Source organism: Botryllus schlosseri, chromosome 4, assembly GCF_051294905.1.
Source record: "Botryllus schlosseri isolate E-star chromosome 4, Bs_hap1, whole genome shotgun sequence".
NCBI lineage: Eukaryota > Metazoa > Chordata > Ascidiacea > Stolidobranchia > Styelidae > Botryllus > Botryllus schlosseri.
The window spans coordinates 10,083,210-10,096,540 of NC_137239.1; the positions used below are offsets into that span (position 1 = coordinate 10,083,210).

Genomic DNA, 13,331 nt, shown 5'->3' on the forward strand with positions numbered 1-13,331 from the left:
ATTATTGTACAGTACATAGATTATGAGTATCAAGGAAGCTGTTGTAAGCTGTAAAGCAAGTTGCAAAATTTGCAAAAACTTAACCTAATCATCACATCTACTGGATCACACGACTTACAACAGGGATGTCGCGATATCCCTGGACACACACGCATACGCATGGCAATCTCACATGGCAAAAATATAACGATCAACCAATGACGAGAACGTGTTGACTACGAGCAATCAAAACAGACTCACTTTCCAAGTACTAACGGCGCATTATATTGAAGGACTTCTCGTAACAACAGCTACGATTTTCATGGAGCCTTTTTATTCGACCGGATGCATGATGTCAAAATCACCACAACACTCTAAAATTTACTGATCGTCCCCGAAATGGTGTCCCATGTTGAAGAGCTCGTTTTGTCGCGAGGTACATATTTGTAAATCTGTACTTGCCAATAATGTCTCAATAGTTGCGCTCTTCCGGGTGGTAGGTGCTCGAAACTACTCTTGGGAAAGTAATTGTTCCTGATTTGGTATACCGCACACAGATTTCTAGTTCGTGACGCACCTGGCTTTACAGGCGTAATGCGTCACTCCATTTGTCATCAATATTGGTAATGAAGCAATATCAGATTTTAAATCTCTATCTATGTTTTCTAATTGTATCCAACTGTATTAAGATCGAAATGCTGAAAGAGACAATGAATAGACATAATGCTACACAACCAGGTATCAAATTTGACATTCACATTGAAGTACACTCGAATATCTTCGTCTGCCACTTGTTATGAGTAATCTTCAAGCAACTAGTAGAGAATTTTGTATAACAACAGTCGTATTATTGCAAAGTATATGTACACATTTTTCATGATTAGTTCTATGTCACGTCACAAATCAATCGACAGACCATACATGAGCACATGAAACGGAACATTGTATGAAATGTACGTTATACTTGCCCAGCTTCATATGCATAACTGAAGATTAGCATGATTTGTAGAATAGGATAGAAAAAGTCATAGTCAGTAACAAGGATTACCGCTTTTAATCTGCATATTGCTTGCAACGCTGTGTATTTCATTGAATAGAAATGTGCATACTTGTTGAGAGCAAGGAAGTGCAACAGTATACAAAAAATGTCCCATTAGTAAAGTACATCTGAATAAAGGATAACTCGTCCGGCAAGTTCATTCTTAAAAGGTAAGGCAGATTTTCATTATTGGACAGTAGATCCATGGAGATCATCATCGCCTGCTCCTGCAAATGATGTCAATGTGCAGATGTGAAAAGACTATCTTTATTCTCAGATCTCTAGTCAACAATCACTGTACCTTTTCTTTTTTTATTGGTTCTATCCACAACTGCGTAAGTATCAACGTCGGCTGTAGATGATTCATTTGCTTTCTGCGCGCCTTTAAAAATGTATATAAACCAGAGCATTGGGTTTCGGGTTGCATTTAAAACAAATAGTTGTTTAAACCACTTTTCTCAGACACGCGGACTCGATTTCGGATTGACTGGGTAATTAAATGAAAGTGACTCGAGTTGAGTCGGGTCAAACGTTTAAATCAGAGAAGGACTTGTGACTCGAAACGGTGACCTGGTAATCCTTCGGACGCAACAATCTATGAAACTGTCATTGGGAATAGTAATATATCAAAACGTCGTAGCTTGCGTTGCGTAGGGTATATAGATATCTAATTAGGTCAGTATGGCAACCATTGTCATTCTGCGACCCCCGAGACGTATAATAGTTGGCTAAATGCCGGGTGTTGTTTGTTCTCTTTATCCATGTTATGAACGGTGGCGAGTAAGGTAGTAGTACGCTCAACTGCTGTAACACCAATGATTTTTTCTCCGATTTGACATTTCTATTCCGTTTTTTTAACGAGATCTGCAGACCCCATCGGGGTACGAGGCACCACATCAGCTGTGCGAGATGAATTGTGGAATTAGGCCTGTATGCTGTGGAATATTGTCTTCGCGAATTTATTCAACTGGAAATTACTCTACGCGCTACCCGCGAATTCATGGGAATGGGCTTTCTAATTTTAATATAGGTACCCTCAGGAATTGTGTTCTGAATGGACAGGGGTTACGAGAATTCCCATTGGAAGCACAAGGGATACGATCGCTGAAAAGGTCAAGAAGCAATGCTATTATACTATCGATCAATAATGATTATTTTTATGTTGTTATTGATATGTTCCAATATTATTCGAAGGCAATATCCAACGGTGATGTAATTTGACTTTAGCAACGACAATAACAGTAGCTTATGGGCCTACTAATCACGACTATATCAAAACCAGAACTTGCATGATGTCTATAACTCATTAAATAAAAAAATTATGCCCGACACAAAAACAATTTTATTCATATATCTGAAAATGTGATTTTTCCGTGTCAAGCGTGAATAATATAATGGTAAATTACATTTCTACGATTTTTGTGGAATGCCTCTCTGCAAGGTCCCGTCAAATAAGGCCAACTTGGAAAATATACATTGAATATTCCTATTATTGATGCTGCGGCCCGCGGCTTCATCAAAAACTAGGAAATTGGCCCGCGAGTAAAGCTGCAAAATTTCACTCAGTTACAAGTAAAAGTAGCAATTTTCAAGACATGTCAAAACGTCTTCCAGCTGAAGTCGAAAATGGAAGATCAGAAAAATACCAAAACAACTGATTTCGAAAAGTAGATGTGATTTCGCATACTTTTGCAGCTAATGATCGGTGGTGACTGCTTTCAAACTTACTAGAGGCATTTCTCCGACCAACGCAAAATTACTATAATTACACCACCAGTAGGTTCAATCGACGAAAATATCTTCATTAGTTACGGCCATGGCGATTTCACACGTCAAAGTGACGCAATTTATTCCAACCAATCCCAGGGTTATTATGACTCCAGTCGCGATTTTGTGTCACTCAAGTGCGAGTGTTGGGTCTAACGAGCAGAAACAACATATTCACACCATGTACGATTTTTATTGCAACAAACCCAAAGATGTAAAATTATTCTGCAAGCTTTATCATAAAGCCATGAGGGGTTTCGGAAACCGTTTTAGTAGAATAAAGTGGGTCACGGAAACTATCACTTGTACCAAATCGGTTTGTTTGTTTGAGGCATTCATGATGTTTGTCGACTACTATTGTTATGTACACCAGGGTAATATCGTCAATGTTATTCCGTAACTGCCGGCTTGTGGTGCGGCCCACTTTTAGGCTTTAATAAGACAACCTTTACACGGATGATATGGCGAGAAGGAGCCTAGTTAAACCGCCAAAACTTGGGTAGGAATGCTGGAGTCGACCTCGGTCGGACTTGAACCCCCAACCCATTGGTTTTGCAGCTGTGAATTATACCACTACGCTATCATTCCATCGTACAAGATCAGTCATGATTATTACTTAAGCTTACCCTTATTCTTTTTGTCTACCACAGTGTAGGTGGCATCTGCTGTAACCTCTGCTTCAAACCCAGTGTTTTCCTTGCCTAAAAAATAATCGATAATTATCTTATAAATGTGGTGTAATAATATTCTGTGAAATTAGCCTTGGACCATTATTGACCGCGGACGCTGCAAAATAAAGTCAAAACATGTGTATATAGCACCTATACATATCGGACTTATTCACATATGTAACACAGCAACACCAGTCTAGATGGTGGATATTGTGGCAGAAACAAGAGTTAAATGAGGTTTCTGTGTATGGTTTTGATCGCACTGGCTAGTCACGACTGAGTTACGATGTTATATGCTAACATCATATCACTAGGGCGTACGAAGTCTATCTGATTCTGTTTGGGAAGCGAGTGGCGCAGTCAGTTAACACTGCAGTCACGACAACGAAGGAAGTGGGTTGGAATCCCGGTTCTGGTCATTTTCCATGTGTATGAGGTTTATCTGAGCTCCTCATCGCCGATCTCACTACTACCGTAGTACATTGATAAGACCAGACTCAAAGTGAGCCGCGCTACAAGTCGGCAGCAGACACCACGATGGAGCTGCATGGAAGTGAGAGAGATTGACGTCTGACTGAGGGAAAGAATAAAAGGCGTCCTCAAGAGTGCGAAAGTCAGAAACGTTATGAACATTACACGCATTCGCGTCGTAGTGTACAAAACCTTAAAAAAGCGCTACTGTGTTGTGCCAATCCGTTATATTAATAATATTAACCTAATTGTGTTTACAACGAAATCCTATGTAACCTTTTGTTTTCCCCTTTCCTTTGTCGACAGAAGCATACACATCTTCATTGCCGTTAGTCGGCCCTTGAGGCTTCTTACCCTTCTTGCCTGTTTATGAACAGTAACTAATATTATGGCTAGAACACTAAACCAGTGATGGGACTGGGGAAAATACCTTTCTTGTTCTTTTTATCTACAACAGAATAGACTTCCGTATCATTTTCTGCAGTCCCGTACAGAGGATTCACCACTTCGTCTGATTTTGCTTCCAAGGCAACATCATCTGACGTTCCGTAAAGTGGATTAACATTTTCCACTTTGTCACTTCCGGACTTCAATTTTTCTGAGACACATTCGAAAATATTTCATCAAACCAAAATTCCGAATATATTAATCCATATTCATTCACCTTCTGCGCATCTTTTTCGGCATATTAAGATAATACCAATCACTATCAACAGCAAAAGAACTCCGGAACATGCAAATATGATGGTTGTGATTTGACTTGGATTTGTCGTTGTCTCTGCGGATTTAATGTCATTGGGACTTGTCGCTGTTGGTAAACAGTTAATAGAGTTGATGTGAGTTCCTACATTTATATTGATTTTATTTTGATGTACTTTAAGAGGAAATTCACGGAACTGAGCAACATACCCGGAGTAATTTCCTTCGGACAAAGTATCACTTCATAAAATTCGGCTTGTCCGGATGAATTCGTTCGTAACGACAATTCCGCAAAATTTGTCAGCTTAATGTACGGCATGCACCCATGTTACTCAATATGTTGTATCAGTAGGCCTACTTATCTCTACTCACGTTCTCAGACGGCGTGATCATTTGCCCAATGACACCATATTTCTTACCGCAGCATTCAGTGATATGGCTTACAATTTCTTCATTTCTTTTTCCTGAAAATATAACATCAACGCGTTTAGACGCTATTCGAGCTACAAAACGAAATACCCGTGTGTTTAAATATCAACAATATAAATATGGTGCTGAGCAATTGAGCAGTCATCTGCAAACACTCTAAAGCAGTGGTTCCCAACCTTTCTCGACTCATCCCGCCTTATCAAGCTCGACACAAATTTTCGGCCCTATATTTACTGATCCGGAATAAGGACATATAAACGGGAAATATATTCACCTAGCTCTGATCGCTGGTGAATTGACTAGAAAGGGTCATTTTTCCAGACGGTCGTCGGAAACCTGCTTTCACGGCTACTTTCTGTCTGGACTGACTGTTTTTGAGACAACTTTCGCGTCATAAGCAGAATAAGCCGTCTTCTGATGCATTTTTGGCCGTAGTAATTATATATATCGTTAACATTTTCACCCGCTATCGCCCCCCAATTGAACCCCTTGGTATTTTCGTCCCTTGTTTCTCAAAATCGCCAACATTGGGAATCACTACTCTAAATGAACAGTATACAAAATACATGTAGATTGAAATAATGAAATGATAAATGAAAATTGAGATATGAACTGAGATATGTAAAACTAAGTCAGCCAAACGTATAATGAGTTATTCCAGCCTTGGTTACTTGCAAAAACACCAGTACACCTTTTAAGAGTGTCAGCGAACTTGTCCTCGCTAGCGGGTTGGAATAGAATATAATTGAACCGTTTGGAAATGCGCAGAGCGAGTCATTGTCTTTCGCTGGATATGGCCCAACTGAAAAGAAGCAAAATCAGTTTTAGAGGGGATTAAGGACTATATTCATGAATTCATACTCACACGTGATGTTTAATGTAGACGTAGATGAGTACGTATCGAAAAGTTTTTCAAAGTATCTGGTATAATTGTTCTCAAAGTAGCATGATACCTTTTCTCCGTTAAGACTAGGGTGAAGTGTGATACTAGAGCCCTTTAGCTGCACAAAAAAATAAAAGTATACAACAAATATAATATCATGAATTAGCATTATCAAAGTGCTTGTAGCTTTACCCAATTATAAGATTTTAAATTCCGACTTTTTCATGATAGCAAAACAACGAAAAACAACGATCCGGGAAATTCATGATTCGCGTCACGCATACCGTATCTCTTTTGACTTGATTATAGACAGTTATTGTAGCTATAACTACAGTCGTTGCTTCAATGCTGTCGCCATCCCAACAATTTCAAACAACTACTGAACTTAAGATCGTTTACTTTACTCAGTGGCTCTCCACCTTTTTCCTCCAGCGCCCCCTTTCAAAAATTGCCTGGGTCTGGCGCTCCCCCCCTACTTTAAAGACTGTAGTAAAACACAGTGGGTACGTGGTCGAATTCCGGTATGGGGTTGGGACGTCACTATTAGAAATATTTCGCGCTTAAATTGCGCCCGATTATACCACTCGACTAATTACCGATATATTAATTGTATGTGCTATATTCGGGATCAAATCAAGGTTGTTTAACAACCATGGGGTCGGCCTACGGGCTCTTTGTTCGAGCTCGATGTACACATCCCGAATTCCGTCTGCGATTGGCAATACGTGGAAGTTAGTTGTATTGGGTTTTGTTTTATTGCTTTGTGTGACTACTAAAAAGCCAAGAAGCCAGCCGTGCTACAGGTCGGCAGTTACGGAACAAAAATGAAGAAAATAGGCCTGATGTAAATGTCACCGTTGTCGACACGCACCATGAATACAATAAACGACAAATCAACTGAGAATGTGGTAGAGATTTTTGCTTTTGACTTTAACAAGAATGTTTTCCAAACAAAGCAATCCACATTTTATAACATGGGTTCTTAAAGTATGGGTCGCGAACTAAACGCGTTTCATACAGCTGCTGTCTGCGCGTTCCCCATGTCCGTAATAATATAGCATAGTAATTTTATAAATGCAAGGCTTGGGTCGCGAGCGCCCACTAAAACTAATTTTTGGGAAGCGGTCATAAATGTTTTAGAATCCCTGTTACATAACGTTCCTGTGTGTTGTGTAGGTCACAACACCAAGCAGTATCATCCTTTATGATACGACGAAGAAATATCCTGACGATTCCATTTTATAGCTTTAAAATACAAGTATATTAGATTAATCACTTTTGCCAAAATGCTTCGAAGCATCTTTTATGTACAAAAGTCGCTCTTAGCGCGACGAAATAATTCGAGATTTGACCGATTTTGTCAAATGCGAGGCCACTTTTTCTGCGCCCCCATACCGCCTCCTGAACCAAGCGCAACCCATATAACCCCCTTCAAAATCCAAAACGCCCCATGGGGGGAGGTGCTGGAGACAGGGTCTAGAACCACTGACCTAACTGGCGTGTTGGGATCAAGTCACGACATTTGAGTCACATGTCATGCCGAGTTATTGCACATTTTGATTCGTGTCAAGTGAGGTATTTAGTTTTTAGAAGGTGACTCGAGTTGTAACAAATTGAAATGATGCAATACGAAATCCACCTACCCATCAATAGAATACAATTTAAGCCTGCACCAATTGTCGGCGAGTATTATAAATATATAAACTCGGACTATGGCTCCGATTTCAATTATACAAGATTTTCGTTAATGTGAGCATGCACTGAGCACTCTATAGAACAAAAATACACTTGTCTAGATAGATTACTACTAGTCTCTGACAACGCAAGATCTAAACACTTCGTCTGTTGTCAACTTATTTGCGAATGCGGCATACCAACGGAAACGCAGTTAAAGCAAGCTGAGCTATCGTCTAATGAATTGATGCTAACACAGATTATACCAACGTGTGAAGAAGGGTTGCCCGACATATGAGCATGCGACACAATGAAAAACGACAGTTTAGCATGCGACGCTATAGCATGAGGACACATTAGCATGGTAACACATGAGCATAGGGACACATGAGCATGGGGACACATGCGCATGGGGACATATCAGCATGGTGAAACATGAGCAAGGGGACACATGGGCATGGAAACATATTAGCATGCGACACTTGAGCATGGTTACACATTAGCACGGGGACTAATCAACATGGTTACACATGGGCATGGTACCAAGTGAGCATGGGGGCACATAACCATTGGGACACTTCAGCATGTTGACACTTGTGCATGGTGATATATGAGCATGGTGACATGTTAGCATGGTGACAAATGAGCATGGGGACACTTGAGCATGCGACACTTGAGCATGCGACACTTGAGCATGCGACACTTGAGCATGCGACACTAGAGCATGAGACACTAGAGCATGCGACACTTGAGCATGCGACACTTGAGCATGCGACACTTGAGCATGCGACACTTGAGCATTTGTCATTTCTTAGTGTGTAGTTAACTAGCGTCAAAATCATGGATTTATACCAGTCCGAAAATGATATATCTCCCCTCCTCCAACCCTAATATCCCCCCTCCCAACTTTGATACCCATCACCTCAACCACAATCTTGGGATACCGTAACCCTAACGCAAAGCCTAATCCTAACCCTAACTCTAACCCTAATCTTGGGATACCTTAACACCTTAACCCTAACCCTAACCAACCCTAATATCCCCCCTCCCAACCCTAATACTCAATACTCATCACCCCCAACCCTAATGTTGGGATACCTTAACCCTAACCCTAACCCTAACCAACCCTAATATCCCCCTCCCAACCCTAATACTCATCACCCCCAACCCTAATCTTGGGATACCTTGACAATAACCCTAACCAACCCTAATATCCATCCCCCCAACCCTAATCTTGGGAAACCTTAACCCCAACATGGACCCTAATCATAACCCTAACCTAACCTAACCCTAATCCTAACCCTAACCTAACCCTAATCATAACCCTAACCCATCTCCAACCCTAATGTCCCCCCTACCCACACACGGCACGTAAAACTAAAATAATATAACAAGTCCCGTGTCGAAATGCGAATTTGCAATCGCTTTCGTCTCACAAAAGGATATATTCTTTTAGTTCGTCGGATACGTGTAAACGATTCCAATATATGTGGAGCAATGACAACCTTTATCGCTTTACCGTGATATTTGGAGCTTTGCAGACAAATCTATACGGTCACATGCTCAAGTGTCGCATGCTCAAAAGTCGCTTAAGACACGCAAGTGTCGCATGCTCAAGTGTCGCATGCTCAAGTGTCACATGCTCAAGTGTCGCATGCTCAAGTGTCGCATGCCCAAGTGTCGCATGCCCAAGTGTGGCATGCTCAAGTGTAGCATGCCCACATGCTCAAATGTCGCATGCTCAAGTGTCGCATGCTCAAGTGTCGCATGCCCAAATGTCGCATGCCCAAATGTCGCATGCTCAAGTGTCTGCATATCCACGTGTCGCATGCTCAAGTGTCTGCATGTAGACGTGTCGCATGCTCAAGTGTCGCATGCGTACATGACCCCATGCTCATGTGCACATTTGCTCTTATGTCCCCATGCCCATGTGTCCATATGCGCATGTGTGCCCATGCTCTTGTGTACCCATGCTCATGTGTCGTCAAGGCTCATGTATCGCATGCTCATGTGTCACCATGCTCAAGTGGCACTTATTAAATTGTCACCATGTTGACGTGTCCCTATGCTCACGTGTATCCATGGTCATGTGTCACTATACTTATGTGTCCCCATGCTAATATGTCCTCATGTTAATATGTCCCTGTGCTGATATGTCAACATGCCCACGAGTCGCCATGACCAAAAGTCGCTATGCTCAAGTGTCGCATGCTCAAATGTCGCTTGCTATTGTGTCGCATACTAATATGTCCACGTACCGTGAAGAAGATGTGCCTAAAGGTATAGAGACTTAGTCGACATGATTACTTGATGACTTGAAATTGACTCAAATTTTTTCTTCGAGTCACGAGTCAATCCACATTTTTGTAACGACGAGTCACGTCAAGTGAAGTCATTTTTTTATTAAAACTCAGGTGAAGTCAATACATTGTAAAAAGTTGACTCGAGTCGTCTCAATACTGCTTAACCGTAATTGAATATTCATCAATCTTGATATGTTAGACTGCGAAACTTACCGGTGCATTATTAAGCAAGAATTTCTTCGTACCAGTTATCTCATCTGTGCCCACTGCGGAACAGTCGAACGTTACTTTATTATAGGCACTACTGTTTGCTGATTGGTAGTAATGGAAATATAAAGTTGAGTTGTAGTCATCTTCTTCAACATGAAGCCTCGCATTGATAGCTAAAAGCACGACAGAATTCATCGTTGATGTAGAGATGATGCTAGTTAGCTAACCTAGTAGTAAAATGCATCAAGCCAAGGCTTTGGAGCAGCCGTAAATTTAAACTGCTCCAGCTCCGGCTCCGGAGCTTTCTTCTATCATACATTAGCTCCGGCTCCAGCTCCGGAGCCGCATTATTACCACTGCTCCGGCTCCAGCTCCGGCTCCGGCTCTGAAATTATCGAATGGACCTGTCTATATCAGAGGTGGCCAACCTGCGGGTCAAATGTGGCCCGCGAGAGGGTTTTGCGTGGCCCGCAAGGTAATTTCCTATTGTATTATCGAAAATGAATTGCTCAGATTGTGAACTTGCAATGCCAACCAAAAATTACAAGTCTGGCTGCGACACTTGGGATGTTGATGACTAAAATATCAGTTCGGACGCATTTGTAGATCCAGGGTCCAGTCAAATTTTCAGTAAATCGTCGTACATTACAATAAATATATTACAATAAATAGTAGTGAAATTTTTCTTCACGATTCGCGTGTTTAATTGTCACACGATTTCTTGCTTGGTAGCCTACCCCCTACTGAAAATGAAAAAAAAAACGCCTAATTTACCCGATCGAGTCTAACTGTATTCGCAATTACGGGAGAAAGTCTTTTCGCGTTTGCGCTCGCATAAAGATCGTCGACGGTGAAATGTAGGCACAAAATGATTATCGCATATTATCGGAGACCTTCGATATCGATGTGGCCAGACGCCGAATAGTCGTGTCCTTGCAAACTGAGCCTAGCGGGCGGTATACAGTGGACCCGCAATATACTCAAGTAATAATATTACTGACCTAGTTCATTTATAAACTTTGAAAATTTTACCCGCTTGGTGCGGCTAGTGGACCGCCCACTCGTTCGTCAATTGCATGTGCCCCTTTAGCCGAAAAGGTTGGTCATTCGTAGTCAGTCTATATAGATTACTAATCTACCCAGAGGTTAGTTATCTATAGTAATCTAGAGCAGTGCTCTTCAACCGGGGTGGTCGTACACCCTAGGGTGTACCAGAATTTGCAAAGGGTGTACCACTCGGATGGGGTGTACAGGGGTGTACCAGATCCGAATTACAATGAGCCGATGGCTAGCTATCACAAAGGCAGGTTTATGGGTCAGGACAGGTTGACGCACAGGTTAATGAGCATGCAGCATCGTAACTGCCACACCCCAAACCCCCCAATTGGGGGGGGGTGAGCTCGAAGGGGGCCCCAAATTATTTCGTGAATTAACATAAATTATAGCGTATTTTTTTAAAATTTATGCAATTTTTTCCAAAATTTTTCGCGCTGCGCGCGATTTAAAGTTGCCAATTATGTTCATTATTTGGTACTCTTACCCCAAGAAAAAACACGCAACATTTATAGAAATGGACATATCGGCGTTGGCCATTAACACGTCACCACGCACCAAGATATATAATGATTTAGTACTTATTACATGCGACTCCAAGAAGTGTGCCAGAACGATCGGCAGCGCGAAAAGCTTGGCCGAAACGGACTGCCCTTACGCAGACCGAAAACTTCGTTATATATACCAAATAATAGGTTAAATTGTCCATAGGCGCCTAAATGACTGGCGCCATATGTTCCTGTCTTGGCAATCTGAACCTCAGAAGACAAATACCATCCAGCAAGAAAAATATATATGCCAGTGAAGAAATACCAATTTGAAATCGTGTGCGTCTTTTAGTTTAGTACGTTAGAGCAATTTTATATTTTTGATATAGCAGACAGGAGGTCACGAAATAAAATCATGTAACGAAGTCATACCAACGGGTCCGCCCACCCGAAAATGTTTAATTATTATTTATGGGCCCTACAGTTTCCGGTAAATCTGATAACATGAGCAGAGAGGACAAGATATTGATAGCAATATATATGCAATGCAATCTTATTGGCCGATTGTATCATGAATTATCGAAAATTTTCGCGCTTCGAGCTGGCACACTAAACAGTGCAGCAAATTTCTCGACAAAAGCGAACACTGTGATGAGGGGTCGGTTTATCACCCTATGAGAACCCAAAACCCAAGTTATTGTGGGGGGGCGGGGCTGACGAAGTGCTGTTTAGTTCCTGCCAACGGGTATACGCCCAAAGATGTCTAATTATTATTGGGATGTCCTACAATTTTAAAACAGACTTCGCTCAGCTCTACCGGTAAATCTGATTACGTGAGCAGAGAGAGGATCAAAATTGATAGCAATATATATGTAATTCCCGATCATATTGCCCGATTACATTCTTGAATTACTGAAATTATTCGCGCATCGCGCGTCTAGGCGGGAAAAGCGGTCTCACATAACGTACACCCAGTGGAGATGTGAAATAGCGTCAAAAAGCGGATAGCCAAGGGGGGGTCTGGGGGCCGAAGCCCCCCATAAGTTAGGTTTATCACCCCATGGGGGCCCTAGGCCAATGGTTTGGGGGGGAACTGACGAAGTGCTGTTACGGCCCTGTGAGCATGGTACGATGTTATCTCAAGTGTAATACTGTACACCGTTTGATTGTGATGTCATAAGCACAAATCTCCCGTAATCATTTAGCCGTCGGCAATAGACCAATGGCTCCGTTTGGTGTTGGAAAGTATGCAGTTAACAAACATGTGTTCAGCTAGTCATTTGTCTTTTAGTGATTTTTGAGGAAACCGCCGCGATAGCTCAGACTTCTTGAATCGGTACTTCATACCCGACGTTAATAAATACCGCAACGAAAATAAAAAAGTGACGTAGCCAGCCAGGGTCGAAAAAGCATCCATGATGAAATCGAAACCCTTTTGTTTTAAAATGCCGATGTTATGTCCAATATTTCGCCATACATTTGTAATTTAATATTTTGTTACTAGTGATGCAAATTAGCGACAATAGACTGTGTATAGCGAAATAGGATCTGAGGTTACTGACATCTCATGCAGCCCATGTGCTTCTGTCGACTGTGTGTGGTGTGGGGCAGGCCTGATACGCAGTAGGCTGGTGCGCCTGCTATCATCGCTGATCTGAATTACCG

At 41.7% G+C, this 13,331-nt stretch overlaps 1 protein-coding gene across 1 annotated transcript in view; it reads right to left on the reverse strand.

Moving 5' to 3' along the window:
- Positions 1-586: 586 nt before the first annotated feature.
- The window catches only part of LOC145438051 (uncharacterized), a 38,600-nt gene continuing 25,855 nt past the window's right edge, over positions 587-13,331 (reverse strand). The window contains exons 4-14 of the mRNA XM_080315423.1: positions 10,129-10,298; positions 5,921-6,056; positions 5,747-5,857; positions 4,999-5,090; positions 4,837-4,930; positions 4,592-4,735; positions 4,358-4,525; positions 4,204-4,290; positions 3,412-3,486; positions 1,320-1,400; positions 587-1,245 (exon numbers count right to left, since the gene is read on the reverse strand). Coding sequence (XP_080171549.1) covers positions 1,205-1,245; positions 1,320-1,400; positions 3,412-3,486; positions 4,204-4,290; positions 4,358-4,525; positions 4,592-4,735; positions 4,837-4,930; positions 4,999-5,090; positions 5,747-5,857; positions 5,921-6,056; positions 10,129-10,298 — 1,199 coding nt within the window. The 3' untranslated portion in view covers positions 587-1,204. The remainder of the gene's footprint in view (positions 1,246-1,319; positions 1,401-3,411; positions 3,487-4,203; positions 4,291-4,357; positions 4,526-4,591; positions 4,736-4,836; positions 4,931-4,998; positions 5,091-5,746; positions 5,858-5,920; positions 6,057-10,128; positions 10,299-13,331) is intronic.